The sequence below is a fragment of the Myotis lucifugus genome, unplaced genomic scaffold (assembly GCF_000147115.1).
Source record: "Myotis lucifugus unplaced genomic scaffold, Myoluc2.0 scaffold_520, whole genome shotgun sequence".
Lineage (NCBI taxonomy): Eukaryota > Metazoa > Chordata > Mammalia > Chiroptera > Vespertilionidae > Myotis > Myotis lucifugus.
The window spans coordinates 65,167-86,440 of NW_005871568.1; the positions used below are offsets into that span (position 1 = coordinate 65,167).

Genomic DNA, 21,274 nt, shown 5'->3' on the forward strand with positions numbered 1-21,274 from the left:
GTAGCTGCCAGAGTGCTCAGGGCTGGCTGGGCTGCGTCAACAGTTCTGGAAAAATCAACCCGGTGACAGACGTGTCGAGAAGGATAATGGGTACTTGGACCAACTTGTGGGACGTCACCAACAAGGCAAAGGTTGCTTTATCCGGTTAGTGAGGTGAACTGAGGCGGGCAGACTCAGAAGCTGAGACCCCACCCCCTGGCCCTGCCCCCACAATCTCCTCAGGGTCAGATGCGCCCTCTGCCCTTGTCTTTGTATCAAATTGACCAAGGAATTGACCAATGGCCTTGAGGCTGGGAGGACAGTGTGTAGACAACAGCTGTGATAGGAGACGAGTCCTGGACATGATTCCGTCACACAAAACTATCATGGCGCCACTGGCCACGGCTTGTTTGCACAGGTGTGGGCAGCAAGGTGTCGCCCGGCCCCGAGGGGCCTGGGGCTGCAGAGGAGTCCAACCACATGGGCTCTGTGCCTGCGCAAGTCGCTTGTCTCCCTGAGCCCCTCCTGGCCCTCCTCTCTCACCTGGAGAGCATCAAAGAGCTTCTGCACCTGAGACGCTCGGTCATCTGTGCTGCGGGTGCCCGCTCTCTCCTGATCCAGTTCCCTCTGGACCTGAGAGAAACTTGTCCAGGTGGAGTTCCCAGGTGTCTCCAGGTGGTGTTTCCCAAGTATGACCCAGATGTGTCTGAGCTCTCCGGGATCCAGGACCACCAGCTGACCATTGTCCACATGCATGGCTTGAGCCCCCCCAGGCCACACTGGGACACTTCTGTATAGGTTTTTCTCGGGGTCTCCTGGAAAAAAGTGTTGCTCTCGCTCCCCGCAGCCCCTGGGTCTCCTGGGGGTCGTCTCCACACAGACAGCCGCGATGCACACGCAGGCGCTGGCGAGAATGGCATGTTGCTGCTGTTCCAAACCCATTTCTTTTAGTGACCATATCCCACCCACACCCCAGCCCTTGGCCTCCCTTCTGGAGATGCCAGCCTTGAGTTTCCAAATTCCCGTAACTCTCTTTGTTTTGTAAATATATTTTTATTGTTTTCAGAGAGGAAGGGAGCAGGGAAGAGAGATAGAAACATCAATGATGAGAGAGAATCATTGACTGGCTGCCTCCTGCACACCCCCTACTGGGGAGGGAGCCACAACCCAGACATGTGCCCTGACTGAGAATGGAACTGTGACTTCCTGGTTCATAGGTCAAGGCTCAACCACTGAGCCACATGGGCCGGGCCTGCAATGTTCTTATGCTGATGATTTGGTGTCCACACCACCCCACCCCCAAATAAGCTGCTCTCGCAGGTCAGAAATTCATCAAGGAATTCTGCCCAACCCTGGGCCTTCTAGTCAGGGGCAGCAAGAAACAGACCCTCTGCTCGCCCCTCACCCACCATCACACCCTCCCCCCAGTCTCTCTAAGCAGAAGGAGGGAGTCATGACCCCTGAGTCAACACTAGCCTCCACTTAGATCCCCCACCACTTCCTTGTGGTGGAATTTTTGCAAATTCTGTCTGACCAAGGAATTTCTAGACATTAAAAAGGGAGAGTAAGGAAAGGAAAGCAAAACAGGTAAACACAAAGGCCTTCAAATCAAAGATCTACTCCAACACGTTCACTTCACAGATGAAGGAATTGTCTCAAGTTCCACTTTGTCGTTTTTTCCCGGGGGTCTGAAAACTCATCACCTGGATCTTTCTGTGATGCTAAATTTGAGACTGTACCCCACTCTTCTAATGGTAGGCAGGGTTCTCAGCCTTGGCACTGGCACCCCAGGCACGTGGGCGGGATAACACTGTGCATTGTGGGATGCATCCCCAGTTGATAGCACCCCCATTTCCCATTGTCCTGGGCGCCACCTCCCGCCCCCACTCCCTCCCTAGAACTTCCCTGTTAGGTGTCAAGGGAGCAATGACAGTCTGGGCACATCACGCCAGCCTCCAAGGCGCACCTGTCCGTTGGCTTTAGAACAAGTCTAAACTCGATTGACTTGGTATAAAGTATTAATAAGTGATGTAACTCTCCTCTAGATCCCTTCTCTGGGAATGTGCTTCTGCGAAGAAAATAAAGAGGAAGGAAAGTGGGCGTTGGTGGCCCCCCCTGTGAAGACACTGACCCACGGCTCCAACTCCGCGTTTAACTGGAGGAACTGGATCCTGGGCAACTGAGAGCCCCCGTTATGTTTGCACAGCTTCACAAGGAAGAGGCGAGACTCGTACGGAGGCTGGAAGATACTGTGATGGGAAGGTACCTTAGTCCCGCCTAATGGGATTGGTAGAAGCACAAAGCGCACTTTTAGGTTCCAGGCAGCCTGCTGTGGCTTTCAGTTCGTTGCCGCCACCTGTGGGTCTGTGGCCTTGCAGGCTCAGCTGCCCGATGCCACCTTGTGACTTGTGTCTGCCATGTGGTTTGGAGGGCAATAAGAACTGTGACTCTAGTTTCCAGGGATTAAAGACCCACCACACACACACCAAAGGTTATTTCCACTTTATTTTGTACTAGAGGCCCAGTGCACAAAATTCATTCACTGGGGGTGGGGGTTTCTTTCGGCCTGGCCTGCGCCCTCTCACAGTCTGGGATCCCTTGCTCCTTACTGCCCGCCGACAGCAGAGGCGAAAGAGGCTACTACCACCGCCGCTGCGCTCGCCAGCCCTGAGCCTCGCTTCTGGCTGAGCAGCGCTCCCCCTGTGGGAGCTCACTGACCCCTGGTGGTCAGTGCGCATCATAGCGATTGGTCGTTCCGCTGGTCATTCCGCCATTCGGTCGATTTGCATATTAGGGTTTTATTATATAGGATGTTCCTATTTGCCAAGTTCCCAACTGTTTTTCCCTTTTCTATTTCAATCACTCTTTGGCTGTGTGGGGCAAAAAGAGGTAGAATGTTCAATAAAAGGAGAAACCAGACCAACACCAGGAAACTGCTGCTTGGTGACCCCACCCCGGGTATTAGTTTCCTGTTGCTGCTGTAACAAGGCACCATCACGGACTGGTAAAGATAACACAAATTTTAACACACACACACACACACACACATGATTTATTCTGTTGCATTTCTGGAGATCACAAGTTCTAAAACAGGTCAACAGGAGGCACTGGGGGGATTTATTTCATTGCCTTTTCCAGCTTTTGTAGTCGCCCCACCCCCACTCCTTGCCCCATAGCACCTTCCTCCATCGTCAAAGACAGTGGTGTCACATTTTCAAGTATCTCTGGTCCCTCTGTCCACTGCCTCGCTGCTTCTCACTTCTGACCCTCCTGTCTCCCTTTTGTAAGGCCTTTTGTGGTGACATTGGGTCCATCCAGTGCAGATAATCCAGGATCATCTCTGCATCTCAAGATCCTTAGCTCAATCCCATCTGCAAAGGCCCCTTTGCCCTGAAAGGGAACACATGCACAGGTCTGGGGATTGGGATGCAAACATCTTTCAGGGCCACTCTTTTTTAAAAAATGTTTTTATTGATTTTTAGAGAGAAAGGAAGGGAGAGAGAGAGAGATGAGAGAGGAACGTCACCAATCAGCTACCTCTGGTTCACAACCCCAGCATGTTGCCCTGACCAGGAATGGAACCAGTGACCTCTCCTGAGTCAACGCTCAACCGCTGAGCTACACAGGCCAGGCTTCGGGGGCCACCCTTGAGCACATCACACCCCAGCATATCGGGGCTGCTATTACAGGGGCCCCGGTGTAAGGATTTGAGACATTCCTCCCCTGGGTGTAGGGTGTTTTCAGCTTCTTGTTTATCTCTTTTGATCAAGTGGAAAGGGGAGAGAAGCTTTGAAAATGGGGGAAATGGGTTCTGCCCTGACTAACAGGTAACACAAACCAGACAGGGGCCCACAACAGTGAAATCTGCCCAGATGACAGGAGTAAAATGGTACCTCTGACGTTGATAAGTTGGTTCAGGTGGTTGATAGGGGTCTCACAGTGGTGTCCTCTCAGCCCAGCCCTTTGGAAGAAAAAGGAAAAGCCATCCAAGTGCTCAGAGTAGGACATAGTCATCCCTGGATGTGCTGCCCACCCCAGGCCCTCTGCTTGCTCCCCTGGGTACCCGGTGCCACACCGACCTCACTAGTCATCATGAAGAATAAAAGCTTTGCAGGCCAAGCTAATGGAATTTGGGGTTGTCCACAGGTGTCTGGATTCACCCTCCCAGGCGTGAGGCTTCTGGGTGTCATGCCCCTGGATAAGAGGGGCAGATCATGTCCTTTGCAAGGGACACTGAGAGGTGCTTGACTCTCCATCTCCAGGTCAAGTGTGCAAGAAACACCATTTTGTTTCTATTTTATAATTCTGGTTCTGACTAGACCCACCCCCTAATTCTGCTGCAATGACAGAAAACCTAGTTTGGTCATTCTTGGCTTCCAGAATAAATCTCGTTGTAAGAACTGAGTCCTGGGAAATGTGCTGGATAAGGGCAGAGATGGAAGTGACTAAGTTTCCAACTTTATGAACTAACAAGAAACCAAATATTAAACAAAGAAAGAAAGATTTCTGACCACCGTCCTCTTCCTTCGTTCCTGTCCTGGAGCTGGTCCTCGTGTTTACAAGCCTAGTCTGACCCCCTGCTGACGTCATCTGGAAATGGACGTCCTGTTACCAGGAACTCCCACTTCCAACACCCATGACATCAGCTCCTTGATTTCCTCACCTGTGGGCTTAAAAGCACAAACCTGGAAGGGACTCTCGCGTTTTGACATGGCAGATGTTAATGATATTAATACACCTTGTGTTGCAATGACTGGATGGAAGGTGGTGAAAATGGGAGGGGTAGCTGGCCTCAGGCTAGCAGCAAAGGAATCGAGGAGCCTAACTCGGTGCCTCTGATGGAGAACTGCTTAGGGACAGGTCTGGGGCCACCACAACCTGGCCAACACTCTCCTGTGTTTATCTGAGAAGAGTCATCATCATTTTCCCCTGAATTAAGTCTTATTTTAGAACCAAACTTGGGATGTTTTAAATATGAGTCATGTTGGTGAATTTTATAGACTGAATTATGTCCCTCAAATTCATAAGTTGAAGTCCTAATCTGAGAACAGATCTTTAAAAAGGTCATTAAAATAAAATGAGGCCATTGGGGTGGACTGGCGTCTTTATGAAAAGAGTAGATTAGAACACAGACACACACAGAGGGACAACCATGCGACCCATGATTGTGACGTACAAGTGTGGGGTCAAAGGTCAAACCTCAACCTGAACTTGTCCAGTGGATGCCTTCTTGAGCACCCATGAGCTCCCCTGGGGGCTCCCAGAAATACGTGTTGTGTTTTATGAGAATCACACAGGCATTCTTATTATCTAGGTCCTTTCCTAGTGTCTTGAGGGAAAGGAGAGAGGGAATTCAGTCTGTAGTCACTGTCCTAGCCCAGCCAAGAGTCCACTCCATCGCCATCTCCTATGGAGGGGCAATTCTTCATCCTAGGAGAAGACACGCTAAAACCAGGGCAAGGCAACCTGGGAACTCTTAGTTTAAAGAACTGGAAGCACAGGCGATTTCAACAACAAAGGAGAATGAAAAATGTATTTGCAACTGTAAACCATTTTCACAAACAACTAAATACGAACGATCAGTAACTGATCGGTGTTAACACCTCAAGCACCAGGCGTTGGGTGGCACAGGCCCCTCACTTTGGGCCCATCTTAGTCTTGAGGATCGGATTGTCTAGGGTCATCTTCTTCGAAACCCACATTTCCTGGGAAGGAAAGGGAAACATGAGTATTTGATATGAACTTTTTTCTATTTTAAAATTCTTTATTTGCCGAGTTGGCATGTTGGACTGGATGGTTGTCCATGTGAGGCTGTCCTGTGCATCATAGAACATTTAGCAGCATCCCTGGCCTCCACCCCAGAAGATGCCAGTAGCACTGCCCGCCACCCTGCCCAGTCCTCCAAGTCTCTATGCTGCCAAATGTCCCGGAGGCTAAAACCTCTGAGCCCAGGCAATGTCCTTCTGTCCAGGCTGTTTCAGGAACCTGAAGTCTCAGACACCAGCAGGTCCTGATGTCATGCTCCACTCTCTCCCAGCCTGGTTCTCGGATCCTCATCCTGAATATTGCTCACACCGGCCCCCTCCTCTTGCTCCCCCCACCTCGGGTTCTGTGTGGCGAAGGCCTTCCCAGGACCTGCAGTGGCAGAAGCTTCTAGATTAATGGTACAGTCAAACCCATTTAAAAAGGGCTGGTCCCCGCCTGGCCAGTGTGGCTCAGTGGTTGAGCACTGACCATGCACTAAGAGGTCACCATTTTGATTCCTGTTCAGGGCACATGCCCGGGTTGGGGGATTCCATCCCAGTAGGGGGCGTGCAGGAGGCAACTGGTCAATATTTATCTCTCATTGATGTTCCTATCTCTCTCTCTCCCTTCTAAGAATCTATTTAAAAATATATATTTTTTTATGATAAAGGACTGGTTCCCAACACTGCCAGCTCCTACCCCTGTGCCTCAGCCCTGCTAAACCACATGACAATACACAGCCAAGCTCTGCATTTCTAGCGGAGGCCTGCTCGCCTGGTAGAAACAGAGATTAGCAAAGAGCAGAGAGAGAGCGTCCGCGGGACCAGGAGCACCTGGGAAGGAGCAGCACCCCTGTGGGTCCCAGGTGAGTTCACAGAAGGTGCTCAGAGACCTTCTCCCAGCCTGGCCCAGGGTGGGGGTCAAAGGGAAGAGACCCTCCCAGCCTGCCCAGCGTGTGTGACCCCCCAGAGCTCAGGCTCACCCTGCTGGTCTATGTTGTCGAAGCGGAACTCTTCCCGGCCGTACTCGCCCTCCTCCCTGAAGGTATCAGCGTCTTCCTCTCCGGGCCTCATGAAATCGGCCTCCCCATCTGAGAGATCCGCTAGGGGCTGGGCCTCCTCCCCAGGCTCTCCCCGGGCTGCGAAGAAACAAAGGAAGACAGCGTCCAGCAGGGCGCAGGCCTGTGCAGGGTGGCTGCTTCCTCCCCTGCTCGGGAGCCACTCTCCCTCCCGCCGAGAGCAGCACCCAGCTTCTCCCTCAGGGGACCACGCCTCCCCAGTGGACGTCACCCAGCTCCAGCCCAGGCCGGGCCAGCAGAGCATCCGGTCCCCGGTCACAGTGACCGTTCTGGGAGGATGACTATGTCCCAAGGGTTCTGAAGATCAGACTGAGAAAGAAGCTCTCTGCTCCCCGGGGCTCTCGAGCTGACTGGGTGGCAATCTGATAAAGTCATTGAGGATGAGTCCCCAAGGGGAAGAGAGCAGAGCCCCTGCCTGTGAGAGGAGAGACCCAGAGCTGCAGCCTGACCCAGCCACGCCTGAGGCTGGCTCCTCCGGACCTCCCAGCTGTGTGAGCCAATGAACTGTGTTATTTCACTGAGGCCAGCTTGACCCGGCTTCTAATCACTTGCAATTCTCCAGCATCCCAGGCCGCCTAACTGCCCCTCGGGAAGACCCCTTGTGAAGGACTCTTCCCCCAGCTGCTGTCAGCGGGCTTTCCCGAGGCCAAGCCCACAGGCAACCATTGACCCAGGTGAGGGGAGAAGTGTTCCAAGGGACTTTAGCTCCAGGGGCTTCCCATGGAGTCAACCAAGGTGTTGAGGGCCTGAGCCATGGCTGGGCTCTATGCTCTCAGTCCTGCTGATTCGGTGCTTGGGGGCCTGGGTCTCAGAGCCTCTCCCTCATAACCCCATGCACACGGGAGGAACCATGCAGAGGCTGTGCTCAGCCCGCCCCGCCCCACGCCGGCAGGGGCCGTACCCTCCGCTGCCGGGGTCTCCTCCTGGCCAGGCACATCCACGGGCGGCGGCTCTTCAGCGAGGGTCGGTGTCCACAAGGCCAACTCTGTGATTTTGAGAGCTTTCCATTTTGGAAGGGCAGTTATTACCGACTCCTCCTCCTCTTCCTCTTCCACTCTTTCCTATTGAAGTTTAAAAGTGTGAACTTGCCTACATTTGTGTAAATGAGGTGTGAGGTACTTAGAGGAAGGGGAGAAAAGGCAGGTGTGTAATTGCACTTGAGCATGAGTACAGCACCATTCAGAGAGCAGATCAATTGCCAGCTTCCCAGGGACAGTCTACGCGGCTCTAGAAGGCACTGGGATGGGAAATGGAAGGGCAGCAGGACACTGTGCCTACCCTCTCCCTGCTGGAGCCTGGAACACCTGCAGACTCACTCCCCAGCCCTGGAAGAGGTAAGATGTGACCAGGCCAAAATGCGCTTCTCCATGCGCTGCTCAGCCACCTTTTCCTGCTCTAAGATTCCTTCTACATAATAAAGCTAACACTGCAGGAAGAGGAGGCCTCGCAGCCTGCTAAGACAACCTTGCAATGATGTCAAAGTGGATAAAGACTGAAGCTCTAGTTTCAAGGATTCTGGAGGAAAAATAAAATTCCAGAGCAGCTACTTCCCATGGCTCAGCCACAGGAGGAAAGCCACGGCATGCCACCACCCCGCACCACGAAGCACAAGCCCAAAGCCAAATCCACGTGCTTGTCTCCATGGCCAGCATCCACTTTTATTCCATTTTCAGTTTTGTAAACGTTGCTCACAATGAACTAAATTGACGCCATGAGTCATGAAACGGTTGCAACGTGTAGTTTGAAAAACACTGTTCCAGGACTAGCGTCGGTAACTTTTCTATCAACTATCCGGGGCTTTGCTGGCCACCTGGTGTCTGTGGCCACTACGCACCCTGCCGTTGTCGTTCAAAACAGCAGCAGGTGACGGGTAAATGAGCAGCGTGGCTGGGCTCCAGAAACCCTCATCTACAGAACAGGATGTGGAACCACATGCACTGAGGGTGGGGATGTAAATGGTGCAGCCACGAAGGAAAACTTTGGGAGGTTCCTCAAAAAACTAACCATAGAATCACCCCATGACCCAGCAATGCCGCTCGGAGGTATACACCCAAAAGGACTGAACATAGAGATTCAGGCAGATATTTATAGACCAGTGTCTATTGCAGCATTATTCGCAGAAGCCAGGAGGTAGAAGCAACCCAAGTGTCCATCAATGGGTGTTACTCAGCCATTAAAAGGACATTCTGACACCTGTTAGAACATGGCCAAACATTGAAAACACTATACTAAGTGGAAATCCAGCCACAAAGGACAAATGTATGATCCCACTCATATGAAACATCTAGAACAGGCAAATTCATAGACAGAAGGTAAATCAGAAGTGACACCTGGGGGGAGGGGGAGGAAGATATTGTTCAACGGAGACAGAGTTTGGAGATAAAGAGTTTCAGAGATGGATGGTAGTGATGGCTGCATGACAGGTGATCGGATTAAATGCCACCGGAGTGTACACTTACAAATGGTTAAAATCGCAAGTAGTGTATGTATTTTAGCACAATTGAAAAAAAATCAGAACAGGCTGCCACCAGGTTTGGTCCATGGCTGCAAATCACCACCTCTTCACTAAGGGACTGCATTCCCCTTTGGGAGCCAGAAGTGAAAATTTAGGCTTTTCTGTTTCATCACAGTCTGACCCTCACCAGAGCACAGTGGTGGCCGTGGACAAAGGTCCTCGAGTCAAGTGCGCTAGTTCACGGAGTTATTCCTGAATGGGGACAGCGGTGGAGGTCTATATCAATGTTTCCCCCCTAAGATGTTACCGATGTCCTTCCAACTTGCTTCTCATCATCCTAAATACTGACTTCTTTTTCTTTTTATTAAATTTTTTGGGGTGACATTGGTCAATATGATTATACAGGTTTCAGGTATGAGTTCTTATGTTACAAGATCTGTATATTGCACCGTGTGCCCACCGCCCAAAATCAAACCTCCTCCTGTCACCATATATTAGGACGCCCTTCCCCACTCAGAAAAAGCTAAGAACCATATGATTTCACTCAACAGTATGATGGTTGCCAGAGGGGAAGGGGATGAAATACTGAATTCTAATTTAACTTTTGCCCCAAGGGCCTAAAACTGAAAAATACTTAATAAGATGTGTGTGGGGGTTTTTTTTATCACTTCACAAGTTAAAACAACTGCTCCATCACCAATAAGACCACGGAGGCTAGATCTGTGACTAGTGGCAGTACAGTGAATAGCAGGTCCTTCAAGGGCCACGTAAGAGGTGTCCAATTGCAGGGAGAGCAAAAGCAGGAAGCAGTCGCTGTCAATCGAACAACAAAGCCAGTCAGATGTGTGTTAAGTTCGGGGCTAGTGTGTGGGCAACACACAGAGACAAACGCGCTGAGTAGTAGAACCACGTGGGAAGGTGGCGTGTCCCCAGGACTTCTGGACACCCTCCTCACACTCAGACTGGACGTCCTGGGAACCAAGAAGACACGATGCTCAGGGGTAGTGGGGGCCTCATTTTTAGCAGCAAAACCAACCATTCCAGCCATTTCATGTTTTATAGTTAACTGGGAAAATGACCTGGCCAAGGGGGTCATTGAGATTCTGGTCACAACAAAGAAGGTGGACATCAACCCACAGACCTTGGGGAACCACGGGCTGCTTTGGGGAACACAGTGGCTATGGTGGAGTGATACAAAGGAAGTAGAACACCACAGGGGAAGGAACCAGGAGAAGACGGGGACAGAGGGCCTGCCTAGTGGGTGGATGTCCTGGTGGGGTGCCCTGGGTGAGCCTTGGGATTGTGGGGGTGATGGGTGATGCCTGAGGTATTTTACTAAATTTCCTATTATCTACAGCAGTGGTTCCCAAACTTATTTGGCCTACCGCCCCCTTTCCAGAAAAAATATTACTCAGCCCCTGGAAATTAATTTTTTTAAAATTTTAATAGCAGTTACTCATCGCCCCCAAATGCACCTGTGGCCATCACCGCCACCCTGGATCGCTGCAGCGCCTACCAGGGGGCAGTAGCGCCCACTTTGGGAATCACTGATCTACAGGCTTTAGCCAGCCAATAATAGCAGGAATAACCTCCGCCCCCCCCCCCACACACACACACACACACAATTTAGATGCCTAATAGTGACAAATTAGCTGGCTAATTTCAAAATGAACCACAGAATATCAATTTAGTATTAATATTAATGTTAAGTATTAGAAAGGAACAAGAACATTGTAAGTGGCGTGAGTCATCCAAATATACCCGAAGCACTGGCTTGTTGCACGATTTGGTGACATCGCCCTGACAGAGTTCAGTAGACCTTTTCTGGGCCCTAGCTGCCCAGAGCCCTCTGGCTGGCGCAGAATTAGCTGGTTTCTCTGCAGGAAACCAGGCCTGGCTTTCAGCAATCACTGTGACATGATCTCGTTGCGTTCTGGCAATGCAGTTCCAGACTAACAGAGGCAAGTGAAGAAGGAACGGGGAAACGGGAAAGTCCCTGAGAGCTGGCACCACTCTCCTCTGCTCCCTCTAGAGCAGCGGTTCTCAACCTGTGGGTCGCGACCCCTCTGGCGGTCGAACGACCTTTTCACAGGGGTCGCCTAAGACCATCTTTCATATCAGATATTTACATCACAATTCATAACGTAGCAACATTACAGTTATGAAGTAGCAACGGAAATAATTTTATGGTTGGGGTCACAACATGAGGAACTGTATTTAAAGGGCCAGAAGGTTGAGAACCACTGCTCTAGGGGGTCGATGTCTCTGGGCAGCTCTCTTGCCCACAAGTGCAGGAGACGACAAATCCCCTGCCACTTACCGCATCTGTGACCCGATACTCCCCGTGCTGCTCACATCCAATGTCAAACACATACTTCCCGGGGCCCATAGGCTACAAGCAAAGAGAAACCAAGAGGTACTTCACTCTTGAGAGTCAGCACCCAATAGGTAGTCCAAAATGCTTTAGAAATGCTACCCCCATAAAACCTACCCGCATCGTGCGATTGGGGGGGGGGAGTCCAATATAGGTCAAAGAATGTGTTTAAGAACTAACAGCTAACGGAATTGCAAAGTACAGGGCCTATTTTGTTTGTTTTTAAAAACTTAACTACATTTAATCCCGTTATACAAGTAATGCATTTATTATAAAAGTTTTACTAAGTCCGCAGCCAAAGGCAAACTAGATAGAGATAGAACTACTAATAACATTTTGATGTAATCTCTGTAACCTTGTTTCTAGGACAGAGGGGTCTTGATTTAAAATCTGATCATAATTACATATACTGACTGCTACTCATGAGTGCCTTCCCATATGTACAAATATTCTTCCACAGCACCAGTTGTCAACCTGTATTTTATTTCGAGAATTATAATCTATTTTACTTATTCGCTATTGCCAATATTTAGTCTGCTCACACTTTTCTTGGACAAAGACTGCCAGAGTAAACATATTCTGGGTTAAATCATTGTGTACACTTTGGAGAGGTTCCTCTGGGTAAAGTTTCAGAAATAACATTTCTGGACAAAAGTTTGCACAGTATATATACATGAGAATGAGGCTCCCACAGAAGCAAGTAAGAGCCTCTTTGTCCTCAAACCCTTGTTTTTTTCTGGACCTTAACATTTGCTCTATCTTTACATTTTTAAATATATAAACAAATCATTGTAAGTCATATCTTTTAAGTTATTTAGTAAGGTTGAATATTTTTTAATATTTTGACCATTTAAATCACATTGATTGATGTGAGTCTTTTATATATTAACGGTTGCACATGTCCTAACCCCATTCATCATATAACTCTTATTAGTAAATTTCCTTTCTAGTATTTTCTAATCTCTAAGGGATTGTGTTTTGTAGGGAGCGGCTACAGGGTTAAGCCTCGGACTGACCTGTGGCAGGGCCACAAATAAGTCCCAGCTTGGAGGGCAGAGCCCTCTTAGCATAATGAAGCTTGACCTTAGAGCCCTCCCTAGTTCCTTCCTAGGTAGCTAATGGGCTGTGGGAGGTGCAGCAAGTGCTGCCAAAACAAGGTGAAACTCACAACACTGCAACCATGTTGACTACTTCCTTGTTTTGCTTTGACTATAAAATAAAGCCTCAGCTTGGAGGCTGGACCTTTCTGTGTCCTCATCCAGGCATGGGAGATCCACCGAGCCCCAGCTGTATTCCCTTTGTCTGTCTTCTTTAATCCTTCACCACCGCTCCTCAGGTTCGCCCTTGGCCATGCTGGCATGGCACGGTTTTTATTAGGCAAAATCTCCTGGCTTTTTGTTTAGAAAGTTTTCCTCATTTTAAAGTTAACCTATTTTTTCTCGCAGTGATTTTTGTTTATATTTAAACCTTCATTTCTTCTAGAAAGCGTCTTTATCTATAAGCTGGAGGACAAACGCTGATTTTCTTTTTCCGCCCAAACGATTACCAGCACCATTTCTTGACTTCTCCCGGCATTTCCTTAGTAATCTGAAATGACATTCTTATCACACATCCTTGCATCTGTCACTAGACTTGCTGCTTCTCTGATCTGTGTATCTCCATCCTAATGATTACGCACGAGGGCAATGCTGGGAACCACATGGGCAATGTGTAGGTTTGAGGAGAATGTGCTGCTTTGCAAAGACTAACAGGAGAATCTGAAATTAGGGCTTGATCATATGTAAATGAAGTTTAAGAGAGTCTGAGGCTACTTCATTGGATCCGTTAAGTAATCCCAATGTCAACATCTAACTGCGTTCACTTGCCCAGCAAACTCTTCAGGGACAGTGTCTGCTCAGCCCCGGATCAGAGCCATAGGAACACCAGGCTGGTAGGTTCTGAGTCAGTCGGGGTTTCCCTGCACCCCACCAGGGCTCGGACAGAAGGGCAAGCAGAGCCACAAAGTCCTGCCCACGGAGATGACCGGAGTGGGTACTGCAACCTGGAGGCCTCAGACCCAAGGTCTGGTGCTCCAGGCGGTTCTCCAGTCCCACAACCACCAGGTGAGGAGGGGCTCACGGTCTTCCTCCCCAGCTCCAGCCCTGCGCCCACCAGGGGAGAGAACGTCAGAACCCCCACATGCTCAACCACAGAAAACGTTCAGCCGTTCCCAGCAAACGAGGATCTCACAGCTGATTCCCCCATGAGACTGAGCACACACAAGAGGGGAACATGCCCTGTGTTAGAGGGACGTGCCCGGCCACTGCTGGGAGAGACTGGGGTTTACTGAGATGCAGAGAAACTGGCCAGGCTCCCCGCCCCCCCAACTCTGCCCTCTGTGGGTTATCAGGATGCTCAGAGGTAGACACCGCTGCCCTGTTTTCCATATGCGGAGGGATGGAGGCTTTCCCCGGGTTTCCAGTATTTCCCGGGCACACGGATACTCAGGCTGGGAGAAGGGTACTGCGGATTTCACCGGCAAACATCACTTCCCGCTGACTTACGTTTTTGTTCGCGAACTTGCCCTGGTACCTGTGGTTCAGGTGAATGATCTCGGCTGCGCCCTCCTGCTGTCCGTTCACCCAGGTCCCCACGTACTTGCTGCCGGTCTCTGCGTAGAAATAGGTGCCTTGCCCGTGCCTGGAGGAGACAGGGGCACAGAGCCTTTAGATCCAAGCATGAGAAACCTCCCGGGTGTGTAGGCAGGCCGTTCACTGAGGGCCCTAGGCTGACACAGGGTCATGGCCATCGCCTTCTATCTCTGCCCCAGCAGAGCATGGCTCCTGCTCCCTGTGCCCACGCATGGGGCGGGCATCACCTGCCGGACAACGGGGGTCTTCCTGCGGGTCAGCTGGTCCTCACGTGCAGAGGCAGTGCTCCTGGGAGCCGAGGCTCAGTCCCCAGAAGGTTCTTGCTCTGTGCCCTCACCCCCCAGGGCCCTGGGGTGCAGGACCCACGTGCTCTCCCCCACGGGTCTGCACCTGCATCGGCCAGCAGCCTCGCCTGAAAGCCTGGCAGGGTTTGAACTGCCTGGCAGACTTGGCACGTGAACTTTTGTCATGATTCTGTTTCTTAATAAGACATCGTCATATTCTCATTACATGGATTATCTACAGGACTAAAGAGAGAACCAAACCTTTGGTGGGCGAACCACTCTCCAGTGTAGGTGTCGTTATTGACATAGTAGTAGACGCCGTGGCCTTGCCTCAGGTCATCCACCCACTCCCCTGGAAGACATGACACAAAAACAAGCCCTGGTAAGAAGGGAACCCGCCCTTCACCCCTTCACCGCTGTCCCTTTCCACTCCAACTCCCCGCCGGCCCCTGCCTCCTGGCCGGATGGCATGGAGTAGAAAGCTGGCTGAGGAAGGCTGAGTCACACGGTAACTGAGCACGGGGGTGGGTCCGTGTATGCATCGGGGCCACAGTCACGTGTGTGTGGCCAGCAGCACAGCGAGGGTTCAAACCAGGGCTTGCCTGCCCTGTTGCCAGCGGTGCCAGCACCACACTCCTCTGCCTTGTGTGTGGTTAGGGATCCAGCAACCACGTCAAGGCTTGATCCTGGCCAGGTGCCAGCATTTCACTCCATTCCCCACCTCACCCTCTGGTTCCTAAGAGGTGATGACATCCCACAAGTAAGTGGTTACGCAGCCAACATTTACTGAGTGTTCCCCATCCATCAAACATGATTCTGAGTGTTCCACATGTAGTAATTCACTGCAAATGAGAAGCCAAGGCACGGAGGGATGAGGTCCCCTGTACAAGATCATACCGTGTCTTTTGGGGTCACAACTCTTTGGGGAAATCTGATGAAACTAGATAACTTCTTCCCAGAAAAGAAGCCCAGAACATAGAATTCTGCACACAGTTTCTGAAGGCTCATGCCCACTCCCCACTTGTCTCTCTTCCCAGGAACTTTCTTTATCCCTTGTTGGGATTAGACTAACACTATAGGCACCACCAGATGACAATGGTGCCAGGGGCAGCAGTGGGGTTCTTGGAAATAAGGGAACCAGGATCTTCCTGAGGCATAACACTGGCATGTAAAGAACTATCGCAGAAATAAGAACACCAGGTTAGCCCAGCCGGCGTTGCTCAGTGGTTGACCATCGACCTATAAACAGGGAGGTCAGGGTTCGATTCCTGGTCAGGACACACGCCCAGGTTGTGGGCTCCATCCCCAGTAGGGGGCATGCAGGAGGCAGCTGATGAATGATTCTCTCTCATCATTGTTGTTTCTATCTCTCTCTCCCTCTCCCTTCCTCTCTGAAATCAATAAAAAATATTTTTTGAAAAAAAGAACACTAGTTTAACAGGCAGAATGCCTCTCTGCCCAGAAGCCCTCAGTGAAGGCACTACCAGGTCTAAACAAGCAGCATGTTCCTCAGAAGAGAGGTCTACCAGAAATGGAAACAGCAAAAACAACTTCAAAGAGACAAATGCTACCAAGCATTGAACATCCTGGGTGCAACCCACTCCCCAAGGTCTGTGCTTGCCCAGCAGCCTCCCTCTCTGGCATTTGCTTCTCAGGACACAGGCTCACAGAAGAGAATGTGCTGGGCACAGGGACAGTCACATTTATCATAATTACAAGGCTTTCTGGTTTCTGCATCAGCCCTGTGAACATAGGAGCACAGTGTGTGTTTGTTGAGTGACTGACTAATCCAGAGGACTTTAAACTTTCTCATTCTTCTCAGTAGTCACAGAAGAGTTCAATCCCAAGAGCAGATGTCTGCGGCACAAAAAGCTGCTTTGCGAGAACATTTTACCTTCATATCTTGATCCGTCCGGGTATATAAAAATGCCTTGACCATGTTTTTTATTTTTAACGTATTCTCCAGTGTATCGAGCACCATTTTTAAATTTGTAGATGCCCTGAAACACATTGATTATAGGATTCATATCATTCCTGAGTTAAATACTTGCTAGTAGAGCATTAAATATAGAAAACTACCCACTCGAGTCACCGATTCTGACCTGGCCGTGTCTTTTTCCGTGTTCATAGCTCCCCTCATAGGTGTCCCCATTGGGCAGCCTGGCTCTCCCGTGGCCGTGCCTTTCACCTGCCTCATTTCGTTCCCCTTCATATTCCTGGCAACAAGAAAATCAGCATAATTACAGCTGCCACCGTTTGAGTGCCACCATGTGCTAAGCATTTTATAAATAGTATCCCATTGAATCCTCCCAGTCCTCGGAAAGGTAGCTAACCATACCTGGGCACTAAAAAATTACAAACCTGCCTGGCTGTTTTGGCTCAGTGGATAGAGCATTGGCCTGCAGACTGAAGGGTTCTGAGTTTGATTCCAGTCAAGGGCACAGACCAGGGTTGCAGACTCCATCCCAGTAGGGGGTGTGCAGGAGGCAGCCAATCAATGATTCTCTCTCATCATTGATGTTTCTCTCTCTTTCTCTCTCTCTCTCTCTCCCTTCCTCTCTGAAATCAACTTTTAGAAAAAAAGTTACAAATCCAGTGGGGCCATTGAGGAGAGAAACTGGACAGTTGACTGGGCAGGTGTTGTAGGTTGGGTTCCCTCAGAAGCAGACCCTGAGCAAGTGGATTTTTTTAAGTGCTCCAGGGAGAAACCAGGAAGAGGTAACAGATATGGCAGAGGAGGCCACCAAGCATGGCTCATGTCCAGTGATGTCCCAGACTCAGCCTCATCACACAGGGGATTCTGGAGTGCAAATCACCGCAGCTTGCCCTGGTTTTCAGCACCAGCCGCTGGCTGCCTAGGGTTGGGCTCCTGGCACTTCTGGCTTCCCCTACTGGCCAGGTGGCTCCAGTGCATTGAGGGGCTCATGGACCAGTAAAGCAAGTAGGAGCTGGGAGATGGAGGTACAGAGCTAGTTGAAAGGTATGGTAGCCACAGAAGAGGTGCTAGGTTTTTCTGTAATTTGGAAACTATTTCAACCCTGTGCCCTGCGCACACACAGAGGTCAAGGCTAGGAAATGGCCTCCCTCTGGCTTAGAGAGGTTAATCTCCCAACAACATATGCTCACACAGAGCCCCGCTCACCTCACTGTTTGTGCGTGCCTTACCTCCTCTCTATTGCCTGAATCAAGGAACAATTCCAATAACCTGGGTCAGGCCCACAAGCGTGAAGAAAGCACAGGTGATTCTAGACCTAAATGGTGAGCTCTCCAGGAAACCTTGGCTGAGCCCGAGGCGGCCTCAGCTTTGCTTGAAGGCTGCCAGGAAGCAGCTCTCCACCATCCACCCCAATCCTGAGCCAAGCCCACTGCGCAAATACTTATTCAACAATAGTATGGCCCCTTGGGAGGAGCCAGCCATCCAAGAAAACCGCCTGGGTGGGAGGTAATGGCAGGGAGGAGGATGCTTGGGCCTTTGACTTGGAAATCTTTGCCTTTAACGGGAGGAGGGTTGGGGAGGGGGACAGAGCGAGAAGGGATGTGGCCAGCAGACGTCATGACGTTTCCCCTTTCACCACCGACTTCCAAGACGCAGCGCCCAGTGGGGCCCGCGTGCTCTTCGTCCCTGGCTGGGCCTCCCGGAGCAGGGGGCGGGGGCGGGAGTGGGGGGGCCGTAACTGGCCTCCAGACCTCCCTATTGTGCGAACCCGGCCTGACCTCCGGGAGTCCGCCTGCCTCCGCGCACCCCGGGAAGCCCCTCCCTCTGCCGGAGCTCTCACCCCAAGATCAGTTTCTCCCTCCTCCTCCAACTCCTCCGAGCCCAGGTCCGACATGGCCTCGCCTCAACCTAGATCCCCGCCGCCGCCGGCGCCACTCTAGTCCGTAAGTACCACCACCGCGTCCCCCGTCGCCATAGAGACGCGTCCAGCCCCGCCTCCCTCCCGGAGCGGGCGGAGGGATGGGAAGGCGCCTGGAGGAGCCACCCGCCTCGGGTGCTGTCATAGCAACGGGACACATCGGCCAATCGCCGCCCGGGACGATAGGGAGGCGGGGCCTGGGGCGGACTCGGTACCCGCCCGCTGTCTAACCCTATGCCACGTGGCTGACCCAGGAATCCCTGTTTTCGGGCTGCTGGGTGATGCTGCAATGCGGAGCCACCCCGAGTCAGGCCCCTAAAGAGAAGGGGCGCAGGAGGCGCTTGGGGCCACCTCTAGAGAGGGTCTCACCCTGCCGGGTGTTGGCACTGGCCCTTCCGACCCGCTCCTCGGTTTCTGGGGCACCTGCGGACTTGCCGCGCCACCCCACCTTTCCGGGCTCGTCCCGCCCTGCGGTGTTGGGGGTCCACAGAGCTGTGTCCTCTGAGGTCGTGTTCGTAAGCCTCTCCTGACTCGGAGGCAGCTCTGACCTCTTAGCAGATGCGCGTCCACGTGCACACACGCCCAGGCGCTCGCACAGACTTACACAACTTCCAGTCCTCTTCCCGTCACCTGATGTCTCCTGCAGACAGCTGACCCCGCCTGCACAGGCCCCTCTTGATCTCTTTCCCAATTCCCCGGTCACCACGGATCCAGGCCGTCTACTCACCCTGTAATCTCCAGCAGTAGCCTCCAGCCTCTGGCCCTCTCAGCACCCACACTCCTCAACCCAGCAACCCAAATGCTGACCAGTCTCACACGCTGGAATTCAGTATCTCCATGTTCAAGGCCCAAGCCATCTTCTTAGCCTCAGGGCCCACCATCCCCTTCCTGTATTTGTTACCTGCTTCACACAAAAGCAAACCACAGGCAGTTCCCCCAGATACATCCTTCCCGCCCACTTCTATGCCTTTGCCTGTGCCATGCCCTCTCCCTGAAATGCCTTCATTCCCCCAGCTCTATCCATTAACAAGCATAGCCATTCTCCAGACTAAGGGGCCACTTCCCCCAAAATCCCCAAATTTATAAGGGCACACTCGGGGGTGTGTGGGGGGGGGGGGGAGGGAGGAAGGTATGGACTTCAACTCTATGTATCATCTATCTGTCCATCATCCATCCATCATCTATTTTAAAGGTCTGAGTGTGACAAAATGCAATATCACTTCTATGTGATGTGTGTATTCATATATATTAAGCATATTTCTCTGTATTTTAATTTTTTACTTTAAATATGTGAAAACTCCTTCCTGCAGCTTCAATAGATACTTCTAGTTAGATGCCCTTACTCTCTCTCTCTCTCTTAACTCCCATAGTACCTCAAATCATCTTTATCACACACAAGACAAGTTCTGTCTCATATAATAGTCATCTGTGTGGTTATCTCATTTCTGGATACTCAGAAGCCATGCCACCCTTATATTTGTCTCCCCATGTACCTAGAAAAGTGTTTTCACACAGTAGATGCTCAACCAAGCCAGTGAAATATGGTCGAGGTGGGTTTTTTTAAAAATATGTTTTTATTGATTTCAGAGAGAGTAAGGGAAAGGGAGAGAGGGATAGAAACATCCATGATGAGAGAGAATCATTGATCAGCTGCCTCCTACACACCCCCTACTGGGGATTTAGCCTGAAACCTGGGCATATGCCCTGACAGGATATCAAACCTCCACCCCCTGGTTCATGGGTCGAGGTTCATCCACTGAGCCACACCAGCTGTGGTTGAGGTTTTTGTTTGTTTTGCTTTTAATTTGTTTTACTTAAAAGAATGTTCTTGTATGTGGAAATACACAAGACCATTAAAATGAGAACAATCAATGACTATTTACTCAGAGCTTGCTCTAGCAAGGGAGTAAGCCATTATCATTTGCATTTGGCAGACTCCAAGATAGGCAGAGATGTGGGAACACTTTATAGGAGCAAAAAGGGAAGGCTCGGGTGTGCCCTGATTGGAGGTTGTTGGTGTTGGGCATCAGCAGGAAAGCCAGGTAGAAGTAGGGAGTCCTATGTGATGGGTTAGTGTGCAAATTCAACTTTCTGTCCCTGGTCCTAAGTTGTAAGTGCAGGAAAAAAATGAGATAAACTCTCCGTCATTAATCAAGTCCTGGCCCCTTGAGGTCAATTGTTACAGGGTTACTGTTTGTTCCTGGATCAGCTGGTAGAGATAGCAACCGGATTTCCTACAGGTCTGACTTACAGCAGCTGGCATTGTGGGGTGTTCACTGCAGATAATGGGTTGGTTTCCGGGGCTGGTTGCTGCAGGTTTGGGGTCAGAGTTCTATGTTTACATATGGTCTGCCCAGTGTACATTTGCATATCCAATTTCTAGTGTGTTTTTGCAAATTACACAAATAAGTGCTTCATCTGAAATCTAAATATTGTATGGTGCTCTTAGTTGCTTTTGAAATTAAAACCTTCCACAATAATCATAAGCCAATCATTTTATTTCTTTAAGTCTAATATTCAAGTCTTCAAAATAATTTATCAAAATGGAAGAAAAATAGGTCTTAAAGTCATTGTCATCTGAGAAAAACATTGCTCACCTCCAGCCAGAATGCCCAAACTCTGGGATCCCAGGGCTTATTACAGTGATGGCGAACCTATGACACGCGTGTCAGAGGTGACACGCGAACTCATTTTTTTGGTTGATTTTTTTTGTTAAATGGCATTTAAATATATAAAATAAATATCAAAAATATAAATCTTTTACTATGGTTGCAAAGATAAAAAAATTTCTATATGTGAAATATATGTGAAACGGCACCAGAGTTAAGTTAGGGTTTTTCAAAATGCTGACACGCCGAGCTCAAAAGGTTCGCCA

At 50.4% G+C, this 21,274-nt stretch overlaps 2 protein-coding genes across 3 annotated transcripts in view; one reads left to right on the forward strand and one right to left on the reverse strand.

The window, feature by feature from the left end:
• The window catches only part of UBASH3A (ubiquitin associated and SH3 domain containing A), a 39,932-nt gene extending 37,463 nt beyond the window's left edge, over positions 1–2,469 (forward strand). For both annotated transcript variants that reach the window (XM_023745144.1, XM_023745145.1), the window contains one exon: positions 2,025–2,469. In XM_023745144.1, the coding sequence (XP_023600912.1) occupies positions 2,025–2,162 (138 nt within the window). In that variant the 3' untranslated portion in view covers positions 2,163–2,469. The remainder of the gene's footprint in view (positions 1–2,024) is intronic.
• Positions 2,470–5,596: 3,127 nt separating this feature from the next.
• Positions 5,597–18,375, reverse strand: RSPH1 (radial spoke head 1 homolog). Its single transcript, XM_006103893.3, has 9 exons — positions 18,322–18,375; positions 16,648–16,761; positions 16,440–16,545; positions 14,807–14,897; positions 14,175–14,310; positions 11,578–11,649; positions 7,704–7,863; positions 6,707–6,862; positions 5,597–5,684 (listed from the first exon to the last, which is right to left on the reverse strand). The coding sequence occupies exons 1-9, from the start codon at positions 18,373–18,375 to the stop codon at positions 5,632–5,634; spliced, it is 942 nt and encodes a 313-aa protein (XP_006103955.1). The 3' UTR covers positions 5,597–5,631.
• Between the last annotated feature and the right edge of the window lie 2,899 nt (positions 18,376–21,274).

Excerpts from the sequence above, each read along its gene's own strand:
- RSPH1 (XM_006103893.3), bottom strand. The coding sequence starts at position 18,375 with ATGTCGGACCTGGGCTCGGAGGAGTTGGAGGAGGAGGGAGAAACTGAT. Across the intron at positions 16,546-16,647 it reads ACGGAAAAAGACACGGCCAG|GGCATCTACAAATTTAAAAA; the intron begins GTCAGAATCGGT and ends AATGTGTTTCAG. Across the intron at positions 11,650-14,174 it reads GCAAGTTCGCGAACAAAAAC|CCTATGGGCCCCGGGAAGTA; the intron begins GTAAGTCAGCGG and ends CTTTGCTTGTAG.